Source organism: Myotis yumanensis, unplaced genomic scaffold (genome assembly GCF_028538775.1).
Source record: "Myotis yumanensis isolate MYYU_CA2020_CCGP unplaced genomic scaffold, mMyoYum1.0.hap1 SCAF_17, whole genome shotgun sequence".
In the NCBI taxonomy this organism is placed as follows: domain Eukaryota; kingdom Metazoa; phylum Chordata; class Mammalia; order Chiroptera; family Vespertilionidae; genus Myotis; species Myotis yumanensis.
In genome coordinates, this window is record NW_027223768.1 from 1,082,577 (window position 1) to 1,094,601 (window position 12,025).

General features: G+C 61.8%; 1 protein-coding gene across 1 annotated transcript in view; it reads left to right on the forward strand.

Annotated features, from left to right (window-relative positions):
• Positions 1–103: 103 nt before the first annotated feature.
• The window catches only part of TLCD4 (TLC domain containing 4), a 37,264-nt gene continuing 25,342 nt past the window's right edge, over positions 104–12,025 (forward strand). Inside the window, exons 1-2 of the mRNA XM_070395643.1 lie at positions 104–327; positions 4,694–4,883. Coding sequence (XP_070251744.1) covers positions 4,856–4,883 — 28 coding nt within the window. The 5' untranslated portion in view covers positions 104–327; positions 4,694–4,855. The remainder of the gene's footprint in view (positions 328–4,693; positions 4,884–12,025) is intronic.

Here is a 12,025-nt window from a genome sequence, read left to right on the forward strand (position 1 = left end):
TGGATGCGGCGTGGCCACCGCCGGAGCGGAAGCTCACATTCCGGAAGTTAAGCGCCGGAGAAGTTGCATTTCCGCCGGTGGTGAGGTCAGGAACTCCCAGCTGTACCAGCTTAGTGAACCCACGTGAGCCCCAGTGGCACACACGCCTTTGTTTTTCTTTTTTAAATGCCAGGGGAAGTGCTTCTGCTGCACGTGCAGGCATTTCCTGGGAGTGTTCGCCAGTGAAAGGCACTTTGGTACGAAGGACTCGGGGCTCTCATCCTGACATCACCCAATGCTAACAGGAGGCCCCAGCCTGGGTGCAGTAAAAAGGGAGACGTTATGCAGGTAAACAGCTTGCAAACGGGGGAAACGGCCTCCAATGGCAACCATAGTGTGCTCCCGGAGGCAAAGGGGAGGCCGCCTTTCACAGAGAAAGTGCTGCCCTGGTTCCTGATTGGTCCATTTTTATGCAAATGAGGAACTCACATTTGCACAGCGTGATTGGTCAAGTTAGCACTGTCCCGATTGGTTGGGATCATGGTGGTTATGGAGCTGCTCTGATTGGTTTGCTCAGTAAAGATGCAAATGCAGATACAGTTGTCCGGCTCTGATGGGCTGGGCAGGTCTCAGCCCATTGGTGGAAGCACGGTTCCGGGCCCTCCTGCAGAAGGTGGGCTCAGCAGGACACAGTGTAGAGGCTGGCCGCCCAGTCCAGCTTCCCCTCCCGTGTGCATCCTGCATGGGGGGCCTTTGCAAACAATGGCCGCTAGACTCTGAAGTTGAATTTGGGCCCAAACGAACCTCAAGGAGTCCTTGGCAGGGTTCTATGCCTTCTCAGGGTCAGCAGTCTAAATCTCATCTATCTCAGCACGATTGCTTTTAACTTCTCTAGGCGTTTCCACAGGTAACTAGTAACCTGTGATCTGGTAACAGGTAACGAGGTAACCTGGTAACCAGTAACGTGGTAACTGGTAACCTGGTAACTGGTAACCAGTAACATGGTAAACCGGTAACCAGGTAACTGGTAACCAGTAATCTGGTAGCCAGTAACCAGTGACCCGGTAACCTGGTAACCGTTAACCTGGTAACAAACCGTGTGACCACGGTAACTGAGGGCAATCAATTCAAGTAATGCCACCATCCTGACACAAGTGGAAGCTCAGTGGCTCCTGGTAGCCCGAGAGAGAAGGCATCAACCTACAATTAATATTCAGTTAATCTTCACACAAAGCCAGCCGCCCCCCCCCCACCCCGCCCGCCCCCCCGCCACTGTGCTTACCTTTATGTCTGCGTAAGCCACAGGCAGCAATAGAAAAACACTGAGATTGCCGGAGGCCCTTCACCCCACGTGTCACCTGTCCTTGGTCTCCTATAAACCTGGAGGTGAGATAGGGAGTATCATTTTCCGGCACGCCCATATTCAGTCTCCATCGTTAATCCTCACCCCTACATCCTCCCATAAGGCCATCGGGCAAACATTCCCCTCTTCACAAAGAGGTGGATTCTATAACATTTCAATGATTTTCCTAAGATGAGTTAGAGGTGGAGAACGTTTATAGTTGTGGGCTTTCAAGCTAGTGCCTCTTAGGTTTTGATGCAATCAGAATCCCCTGGGCCAGTGGTCGGCAAACTGCGGCTCTCAAGCCACATGCGGCTCTTTGGCCCCTTGAGTGTGGCCACGAAGTTTCACTCGCACTGTACGTGTGTGCCCGCACGTGGCATTTTGTGGAAGAGCCACACTCAAGGGGCCGCAGTGTGCCGACCGCTGCCCTGGGCTTACACACACATGGTTGGAAGCGCAGAGGTAGGGCCCCTGGCACAGTACGAAAACCAACGTAACAGTATTACACGGGATGTAGTTTTCTTCCACCTGCCCACCCAGCAATGGCTCCAGCTGAAGGCCTCTCCCCTCTTCCTCCAAGGAAGATTTAGCGGCCTCAGAAACTACATCCAGACCAGCCCGTCTCCAGAGCCAAAAGGAGGTTGTCTTGTCGCTGGTTCTCTTCTGAAGGGCGAGGAGGCCTTTCCCAGAACCCCACAGCAGCCTTTCTTTCTGTCCTTCTGGCGTTATCGATATCACCCGTTCGTCAAGGGCTGTGGCCTGGAGCTGGCTGGGGTAGGGCGGAGGATGACAGACAGCTCACCTGTCGTACCCGGTCCCGTGCTGGAGGGAGGGTGCTGAACAGAAGGGGCACCCTCTTGGAGAGGAGGAAGGTGGAGGAGGGTGGGAGGCAGGTGATTGGTGGGTAGGCAGATGAGCGTGTGGATTGCTGTGGAGGGCATGTGTGCGAGGTGGCTCAGTAAACCAACCCAGGCAGTACCCATGCCAGGCATATTGCAAATCACTAGGCTCTAGGCCTTGCGTTCCCCATTGCCCGGTCCCCTTGCCACCGCCATTCCTAAAGGGAGTCGCCGTGACCAGACGGCTTGCAGCTGGATGACGGGGTGACCAGGCATTAGGAGGTGCCAGTAAATGCAGAGAATCAACAGGGTGGCGCAGCAGGCCTGTGAGCAGTCCTGGGTTGTGTGGGTTAAGGCTGGAGCAGAATGTTCAGTGTTCCTGACAAGAAAGTTGAGGCCTGCAGGGAGGAGCGAGGTGAACGGAGGTCCCGGCTAGGGAGGTCCCGAGGGTGCCGTGAGGGGGTTTGAAGGGTGGTGAGGGCTGGGAGTGGGTGAGATGGGGGCAGTTACAAGGACCTACAGAGCTAAGGACCAGGAGGATAATGGCGACCTGGAGGTCTGTGGGCACTGAAGTGACAGGGACGATCCGTTTCCGCCCAGTCCCACCGGCACCCCGGGCGCTCACTGGGCCAGCCCTAGGTGCAGGGCGAGGCAGCCACAGCGACCACCCAGCAGTGACTTAACAATGAGCCTGCCTGTGGGAACCGCACGCTCCTGCAGGGCCCCTGGAGGAAGCACCCACCCGCCTGCATGGGCTGCCCGGGAGGCTGGGCCGCTGGGGACCTTGGCCGCTGGCCCCTTCCCGGCAGAGCCCGGCCACCTTCCGTCTTCACGAGGGCAGCCAGGGGCGGGTGAAGACGGCCCAGGCTTTTCTCTGAGCGCCTGGGAGGCCTCCGTGATCGGCGCTGAGCTGGCCCAGGACACGGTAGGGGCGAGCTGGGAGGGAGGTCGCGGCCTGGGCCCGCTGGCTGCCTGGGGGTCTGCAGGGCCGGGTAGGCGGGGACAGACGGTCTCCCTAGTGGCTGCCAAGACTTCTCTCCCTGTCGCAGCCTTTCCCCGGGCGAGCCCCTTCCCGGACTCTGGGACGCTACCCCGCAGGCCAGGCGGTTGTTCGATGCTGCGTCGGCGTTTACTGGGAGCTCGCTCTACGCAGGCCCTCGGGACAGCAGTGCGTGACCCAGTTCTGACGGCAGCCGAGGGGCGGCCTCATAGTGACCACATCTTGTGAACCAGGACATCGGGGGTCGGGGAGGGCGTGCCGTTGGCTCGGGGTCACAGGCAGGTTCCTGTCCCGCCTGCCTGGCCATCGGAGGTGTCCAAAGGCGTTTACGCCGCGGCCAGGCCGCACGTGCACAGGGAGCGAGACGGGGTGAGCGCTGTGCTGACCTCTTACTTATGAAGCTGAAGCCAAGCGGGAGGAAAGGGTTTTGGAAAAGTGGCTTTTTCACACGCTGGTCAAGAAAGCGTTTCTGTTTTCTGGCTTTTTCTCCAAGTGCGTTCGACAAGGGCACCGGGTTAGATGTACAGGCAGACATGCGTCTGTGTGTCTGTATACATGTATGCTGCTCTTTTTCTATCCTCACCCGAGGACATGTTGCACCAACTCTAGAGAGAGGGAAAGAGAGAGAGACACACACATCAGCAGTCGGCTGCCTCCTGTACACAGGGATCGAGCCCGCAACCTAGGGATGTGCCCCGACCGGGACTCGAACCGGCAGCCTTGTGGTGCTCGGGACGATGCTCCAACCAACCGAGCCGCCCGGCCAGGGCTCGGCTGCTCTTGACTGAAGCCTTGCTCACGATAAAGGACAGGGACATGGCCAGGCACGAATTCCCTCACTGTGTCCATGGTCTCAGACCCATCCTTCCAGACGTGTTCACGAAGTCCTTGCTCAGGCCTGTGAGCCACACCTGCCTTATCGGCTTCAAATTCGACGAGACGGTAAAGTCTCATCTTAAAACACGTTCCCAGCTGATCGTGGCACATGCGTCACCTCGGTTCCTAACGCCAGCCCCGCCGCAGCCGCCCCTGTGACGGTGGTAGCTGCATTTCCCTTCAGACCGAGAACGAAGCCAGGAACAGTTCCACGTCTGCCCCGTACGGCCCGGCTCGGGAAGCTGTGGGCTTGGCTTCTGCTCCCCCAGCCCCGCCCTGTCCCCCAGCCCCGCCCGGCAGCGCCGTCCAGCCCGCGTTTCTTCCTCATGGCACCTCTGCCCCTTTCCATTCTGGTTCTCAAATCCTCTCCCTTGGCCACAGAGCTTTCTGTCCTCCACAGAATCACACAGATCGTGGCCTGGCTGGTGGCTCAGAGGTTGGGCATTGACTGAAGAGCCAGGAGGTCAATAAAAGTGTAATTAAGAAAAGAGAAAGAAGCGCACACATTGTGTTCTCACTCCTCTGCCCGGACATCCCCCTTGGCTTCGTGTGACGCAAACCCACGGCAAACCCGTGGCTCGCACGTGCGTGGCAGCCCGCCTCCCGGGAGGCATCGGTGCCCTTTCTCAGCGACCTCTCCTGCCCCTCCCGCAGGTGAGGAGGCCCGGGCTCTGCCGCTGACCCCGCCCCGCGGGCGCTGTGACCGGACTCCCTGTGGACGCTGCGGCCCTCGCGTGGCTTCGAGGACCCGGGGATGTCACTCAGGGAAGAAGGTACCTCGGGCGGAAAGCACAGCGATGACGAGGGGTGAGGCCGATGGAGCGCGCAGATGTGCCCCTGCCAGGTCAGTGTCGACGCCTCGGGGAGTCGTGTGTAAGGGCAGGTGGGTGCCCTGACGGCAGCCGACCGTCCTCTCAGCGTCTCCGTAACATCCGGCTCCTCTTTCGCCAACATGGGTGCCCTCTGTCCGTCGGTGGTTCTCCTCAGTTGGTTTGTTTCTATTTTTAAATATAATTTTATTGAAACATCAGTGATGAGAGAGAGTCATGGATCGGCTGCCTCCTGCACGCCCCCCACTGGGGATGGAGCCGCAACCCGGGCCTGTGCCCTGACGGGGAATCGAACCCTCACCTCCTGGTTCCTAGGTTGACCCTTAGCCACTGAGCCCCGCCGGCCGGGCGTCCTTCCTCCATTTGTTAACTTCCCAACAGACGTTTCTGCCAGAAGTCTCAGGAGACGCAGCCGCCCTTAGCAGTCCCGTCTCCGCCCCGTGGGCCCTGTGCTGACCCTGAGCGTGTGGGAGAGAGCTGAAGGCCGACCTGGGCAAGGCACCTCTTTGAAACGCTCGGTTCACATTTTCCCAGGGACCGGGCGTATGGGCGCCCGCCTCAGACGTGTGGGAGGATCGCAGCGTCCCTGCCTGGAAAGGTGCTGGGAACCCACACGACCTTCTGTGGTCAGCTCCCTCCTCCAGTTTGGCCTCTCTTTCCTGAGGCGCTAGCCGCCGACTCTCCTTGTGTCTTCATCCCGAGCCCATAAAGCGCCAGGCTCCCCATTAAAGTAAGAGGAGATCAATGAAACCTCCCTCCCCCGCCCGCCCGCTGGCTCAGCACAGCCCTGGCCGCTCCCTCCTCCCAGGCCAGGGTGTTCTTCCACGCCCGGCCGCTCCTATGCCAGCGGCTGCGTCGTGGGACCCAAGGCTTCTGGGGGCGCAGAGCAAAGCTCCGTCTCAGATGCTGACGGCTGGTCCCCGACCCTGCGGCCGGGCACAGGGGGACCCTCAGTGCGGGAGGAGGCGTGGCCCCAGCCCTGCAGGGCCAGGGGCTGAGGGACACAGGCCGTGCGTAGGATGACACCGTCCGGCGGACACTGGGTGCCCTACTGTATGCCGCCCAAGGGTGCCTGGGTGTCTGAGCGGCCGAGTTCCTGCCGCCTGGCTTGTTCCTACCAATGCAAGCAGACCCTTCCCTGACAGCTTGCGGCTCCAGGGGAGGTCTGCTCCCCCTGGCCCGCCCCCCCCCGCCCCCCCGTAGGCAGCCTTCCCGGCAGCCACCGCCGCCTGGCTCTCCAGAACCATCTGCGAGGGCCCGAGAAGCCAACCAGAGGGCTCTCAGGCTCAGGCCTCGCAGGAGACCCTCTCCTGGGCCCAATGCCCCTTGCCCCATCCTCCTCCCTCCCCTCCCTCCCTCCCTCCTGCCCTCCTGCCTCTCCGGGGTGGCCTCGCTCCTCCCTGCAGAAGGACTCAGCGGCCTCTCGCCCAGGAGGTGCCACCTTGGGCCTCCCCCTCTGTAGGGCAGTGCCTCCGCCCCACCTGAACGGGGAGCCTTCATTCTTAGGGGCGGACTCCAGAGGGTAAGGGCTCAGCATCTCAGGTGTCAGGGCCCCTCGGGTTCGGCCGCCTGCCCGGGAGGCCCAGGAGCCTGGTAGGAGGACCGGTGGGCCTGGACGGAACCGTGCGCAGAGGCAGACGGGACAGGGTATGAGGTGGCGTGACGCCGAGCTCTGAGGTCAGACTTCCCTCCCTGGTCCCAGCCCGCCCTTCGCTGTTCCCTCTCCTTAGGTCTCAATTCCATCAGCTGTGGCGGCGGGCGGGGTCAGTAAGGAGGGTCCCTTCCCTCTCTCCTCTTCGTCCCCGCCCCCCCCCCCCCCCCCCCCAGCCCCACGCCTGAAGGGGAACTGCTCATGTGCAGCCGGCTCTCTCGGTGAAGGAGACTCGGTGAGGAAGTCCCCGGCCTGGCGCCGGGAGCCTGGAGCACACCCACTGCGGGCAGGACGGCCAGCAGGCAGGGCGAGGAGAGCCACCCAAGGCCACGGGCACCGTGTGCGAGAGTCGGGCAGGGAGCGAAGGACGGGAGCCAGGGTGGAGGAATCGCGCAGGAGCAGGTCTGGGCATCGTGCGTTTCCTGCATCTCCTCTGCCCGCAGCAGCAGCAGCCAAGTGCGAAATGCTGGGCGAGCGACTTCCTTACAGAGGCTTGTATTGATTTCCGAGAGGAAGGGAGAGGGAGAGAGAGAAACACCAATGAAGAGAGAGCATCGTGGATCGGCTGCCTCCTGCACGCCCCACCCTGGGGATGGAGCCCGCAACCCGGGCCTGTGCCCTGACCAGGAATCGAACCCTGACCTGGTTCATAGGTCGACGCTCAGCCACCGAGCCACGCCGGCCCATGCGAATGCCTGGGAGGAAGAGAGAACCAGGAGCTTAAAGGAGTGAAGTGATGCTGGAAACGGAGCGAGGGGCCAGACACGCTGGAGAGGAGGCTGCGGGCGCAGCCTGTTCTTTCGCTAAGGAACTTCACTTCGTCCCCGGGGCAGTGGGAAGCCGCTCCAGCGTTCAGACGGGAGAGGCGTTCAGACAGAGGCTGTCGCGTGGACAGCAGGCGGCCAGCGCTGCGTTTGTACCTGAAGTTTTCCTGGGACCCAGCCAGGCCCCTCCACTGGCCGACGGTCTGCAGCGGCCGCCTGCCCCAGGGCTGAGGCGCTCCCGGGGGCCTGCGGGGAGAGGTGGGCGCCGAGCGGGTGCGTGGCCTCGGGCGAGGTGAGCCGAGTTGGGAGCTGGTGCCAGGTCGAAGGCCAGGAGCCGGAGCACCGTGACGCAGGTGTGGGTGGGATCACGCCCTTTGTGTTTAACCAGAGGAGACTTTCTCAAGCCCCATTACACAACCGCAGCCACGGCCGCCTCCTCAGGGTTCCGCCGGTGTCGCAGCCGGAGCTGGGCATTCCTGGGGCGCTGCGCGGTGGGCTCGGGTTCTGGCTGCGTCCTCGTTCTGGGGTGCTGTCTCCACTCTGCTGCCTGACCCCCCCCACTTCCGGTTGATCTTCCCGACTCCAGATCCCTGGCCTCCTCTCGTATGTACAGCCTCGCCCTCACCCTCGGGGTGTATTGTGGGAGGGTTAGGGAGCAGAAGGCTGGCTGAAGATTTGGACGACACGAGGGGAGTTGTACCATTTAAACAGCATGGAGGGCTTGGCCGGCGTGGCTCAGGGGTTGAGCGTTGACCTATGAACCAGGAGGTCACAGTTCATTCCTGGTCAGGGCACATGTCCGGGTTGTAGGCTCCATCCCCAGTTGGGGGCTTGCAGGAGGCAGCCGATCCATGACTCTCTCTCATCATTGATGTTTCTCCCTCCCTCCCTCTCCCTTCCTCTCTGAAACCAATAAAAATATTTTAACAATTTAACAGCACGGAGGTGTGCTACCCAGGTGCTCTGCCTCCTGACCCTCCCCTCTCTCCTCTTCGCCCGCCCCCCCCACGCCTGCAGGGGAACTGCTCATGTGCAGCGGCTCTCTCACCGCCCGTTCCTTGCCGACCCTGCTCTCAGGCACACCGTCTGCTCATAACGCTGCAGGCTCTGTCCTCTGAGGAGAGTTCTAGAACGGCTGTCGGGAGGCGGGTGCTGGAACCGGGTGGGGTCCTGAGGGTGAGTTTGGATCAGACAAGGATCATCGGGTTCCCCAGAGGCGGTGGTCAGGCAAGGAAGTTGTCCAAGGGCAGGGGGGGCGGGGGAGGGGGGGACCACGGTCACGTCCACGGGGCAGGGCAAGCATCAGCCCGAGGGGGTGAGGCTACAGAGAGAGGAGGCGGCGTGTAGATAAGGAAGGTCCTCAGGAAAGGAGAGCGTGTCTCTGCGACTTGCATGCATGTGCGTGTGCTGCAGGGTTAGGCGTGTGCTGCAGGGCTAGGTGTGTGCCGCAGGGCTAGGCGTGTGCCGCAGGGTTAGGCGTGTGCTGCAGGGGTAGGCGTGTGCTGCAGGGTTAGGCGTGTGCTGCAGGGTTAGGCGTGTGCTGCAGGGCTAGGCGTGTGCTGCAGGGTTAGGCGTGTGCTGCAGGGGTAGGCGTGTGCCGTAGTGTTAGGCGTGTGCCGCAGGGTTAGGCGTGTACTGCAGGGCTAGGCGTGTACTGCAGGGTTAGGCGTGTGCTGCAGGGTTAGGCGTGTGCTGCAGGGCTAGGCGTGTGCTGCAGGGTTAGGCGTGTGCTGCAGGGCTAGGCGTGTACTGCAGGGCTAGGCGTGTACTGCAGGGTTAGGCGTGTGCTGCAGGGTTAGGCGTGTGCTGCAGGGTTAGGCGTGTACTGCAGGGTTAGGCGTGTGCTGCAGGGTTAGGCGTGTACTGCAGGGTTAGGCGTGTGCTGCAGGGCTAGGCGTGTGCTGCAGGGTTAGGCGTGTGCTGCAGGGCTAGGCGTGTGCTGCAGGGTTAGTCGTGTGTCGCAGGGTTAGGCGTGTGCCGCAGGGTTAGGCGTGTGCTGCAGGGTTAGGCGTGTGCCGCAGGGTTAGGCGCGTGCTGCAGGGTTAGGCGTGTGCTGCAGTGTTAGGCGTGTGTCACAGGGTTAGGCGTGTGCCGCAGGGTTAGGCGTGTGCTGCAGGGTTAGGTGTGTGCTGCAGAGCTAGCACAGAGGGGACACAGAACTGTGTGGTCAACGGATCCCTTCACCTCACGCCGTCCTGAGACCTGCTTCTCTGGTCCGGGACTGGCCGTTTTCCTAGTTTTGTTGATCCTCACCTGAGGGTTTTTTCCCACTGATTCTGAGAGAGAGAGTGGGAGGGAGAGGGAGAGACAGAGAAACACCCATGTGAGAGAAACACATCGATTGGTTGCCTCCTGCACACGCCCCGATGAGGAGGCGCCTGCAACCAAGGTACGTGCCCTTGACTGGAATTGAACCCCGGACCCTTTGGTCTGCAGGCCAACGCTCTGTCCATTGAGCCACACCAGCTAGGGGCTGGGATTGGCTGTTTTCATGCAGATCAATCTACTGCGTCCGACTGGCCGCCTCGGTGAGAGCCCAGAGCCTCCGTCAGGAGGACTCAGCCAGGCCCAGTGTGTTTGTGTCACAACAGGCGTCGCAGTGCACGATGCTCACGCCGCCACCCTTACCGGGCGCCTCCCAGGCCGCTGGGGCCCCTTCCCTGCAGCCTCGCGGCCGTCATTATCCCTGTTTCACGCCGCGAAGGCTCAGGTTGCCTCACTCGGCTCCTGATCTCAGGAGGCCGCCCCGCCACCACTGCCTACCCTTTGATCTCCTTCTCTTGCCAAACCCTTCATTGTCCTCTCCCCTCCTCCCGGGCAGGCGCCCCTGTTCGCCTTGGCACCGCGTGCTCTCACATCCCTGCCTGCTCAGCGGCCTCGTCTTCTGTTTCTGTTCCCACAAATGCATATTGAGTTCGGAATGTTTCCGGTTCCCGGGGGCTTGCCACGCCCCCCACGCCCCCCACGCTCCGGGTTTGGCACATTCTTCCTCTTTCCTGAGCGCATTTCCTTCATCCCGGCTGCCCCGCTGCAGAGCCGAGACCCCTTCTAATTGCCTTCTAATTGCCCTTCCCTGGGCGACCTCACCCCCCCGCCCCCCCCCCCGCCCCGTTCTGACTCCTGTGGGCGAAGTGGGGTGATGTCTCCTGTCGCTGGGAAGGTGCATCGCGGCTGAGCCCCTGGCTGGTGTGTTGTTTGGGGGCTGGTTGGTTTCCCTAAGCCTCAGGGACTCTCCTCTCCACCAGATAAGATCATGGTGGTTACTTATTTTCTTATTTTATTTTTAAAAGATATTTTTAGCCCTAACCGGTTTGGCTCAGTGGATAGAGTGTTGGCCTGCGGACTCAAGGGTCCCAGTTTCGATTCTGGTCAAGGGCATGGACCTTGGTTGCGGGCACATCCCCAGTAGGGGGTGTGCAGGAGGCAGCTGATCGATGTTTCTCTCTCATTGATGTTTCTAACTCTCTATCCCCCTCCCTTCTTCTCTGCAAAAAAATCAATAAAATATATTTAAAAAAATAAATAAAAGATATTTTTATTGATTTCAGAGAGGAAGGGCGAGGGGGAGAGAGATGGAAACATCCATGATGAGAGAGAATCATGGATCAGCTGCCTCCTGCACGCCCCCTACTGGGGATCGAGTCCACAACCCGGGCATATGCCCTTGACTGGAATTGAACCCAGGACCTTTCAGTCCACAGGCTGATGCTCTATCCACTGAGCCACACCGGCCAGGGCCTGATGCGAGCTTTTTAGTAGGAGAAATAAAAGACTTGCACAAAGCAAGCTGCAAACTCAGCTTCAAAGGAGAGAAACCTGTCACTCGTAGGGAGAACGGGGCCTTACAACGAGGGGCGCTTCTGACGGGGAAAGGTGTGCAGGAAAGACATCCAGGCTGGTAGCAGCTGGAGCAGAAGCGGAGGGGGTGGGGCCCAGCTGGCCCCCGAGAGCAGAGTGTGAGAGGGAGCGTGGGAACGGGCGGGAAGGTGGGTCTGAGCCGGAAGGGATGCGTGTGCCGTGTGCCCTGTGCCGGGCAGCGGAGAGCACAGAGCTGTGCCGGGCGGCGGAGGAGGGGCAGGTGCCGCAGGTTAGGAGGCCCCTCAGCACCGTGAGGCTGGAGAGAGGCCGTGAGTGACCAGGAGGAACGTGAGACCCAGGCCTCGGAGTCTCTCCTCGGATCCTCTCCTGAGCGCTGGCCGATGAGCGCTGGCCGATGAGCGCTGACCGGGGCGCTGGCCGATGAGCGCTGACCGATGGGCGCTGGCCGATGGGCGCTGGCCGGGGCGCTGACCGGGGCGCTGACCGATGAGCGCTGACCGATGGGCGCTGGCCGATGAGCGCTGGCCGGGGCGCTGACCGATGGGCGCTGGCCGGGGCGCTGGCCGATGGGCGCTGGGCGGGGCGCTGGCCGATGAGCGCTGGCCGGGGCGCTGACCGATGGGCGCTGACCGATGGGCGCTGGCCGGGGCGCTGGCCGGGGCGCTGACCGATGAGCGCTGGCCGGGGCGCTGACCGATGAGCGCTGGCCGGGGCGCTGGCCGGGGCGCTGACCGATGAGCGCTGGCCGGGGCGCTGACCGATGAGCGCTGGCCGGGGCGCTGACCGGGGCGCTGACCGATGAGCGCTGGCCGGGGCGCTGACCGATGAGCGCTGGCCGATGGGCGCTGGCCGATGGGCGCTGGCCGATGAGCGCTGGCCGATGGGCGCTGGCCGGGGCGCTGACCGATGAGCGCTGGCCGGG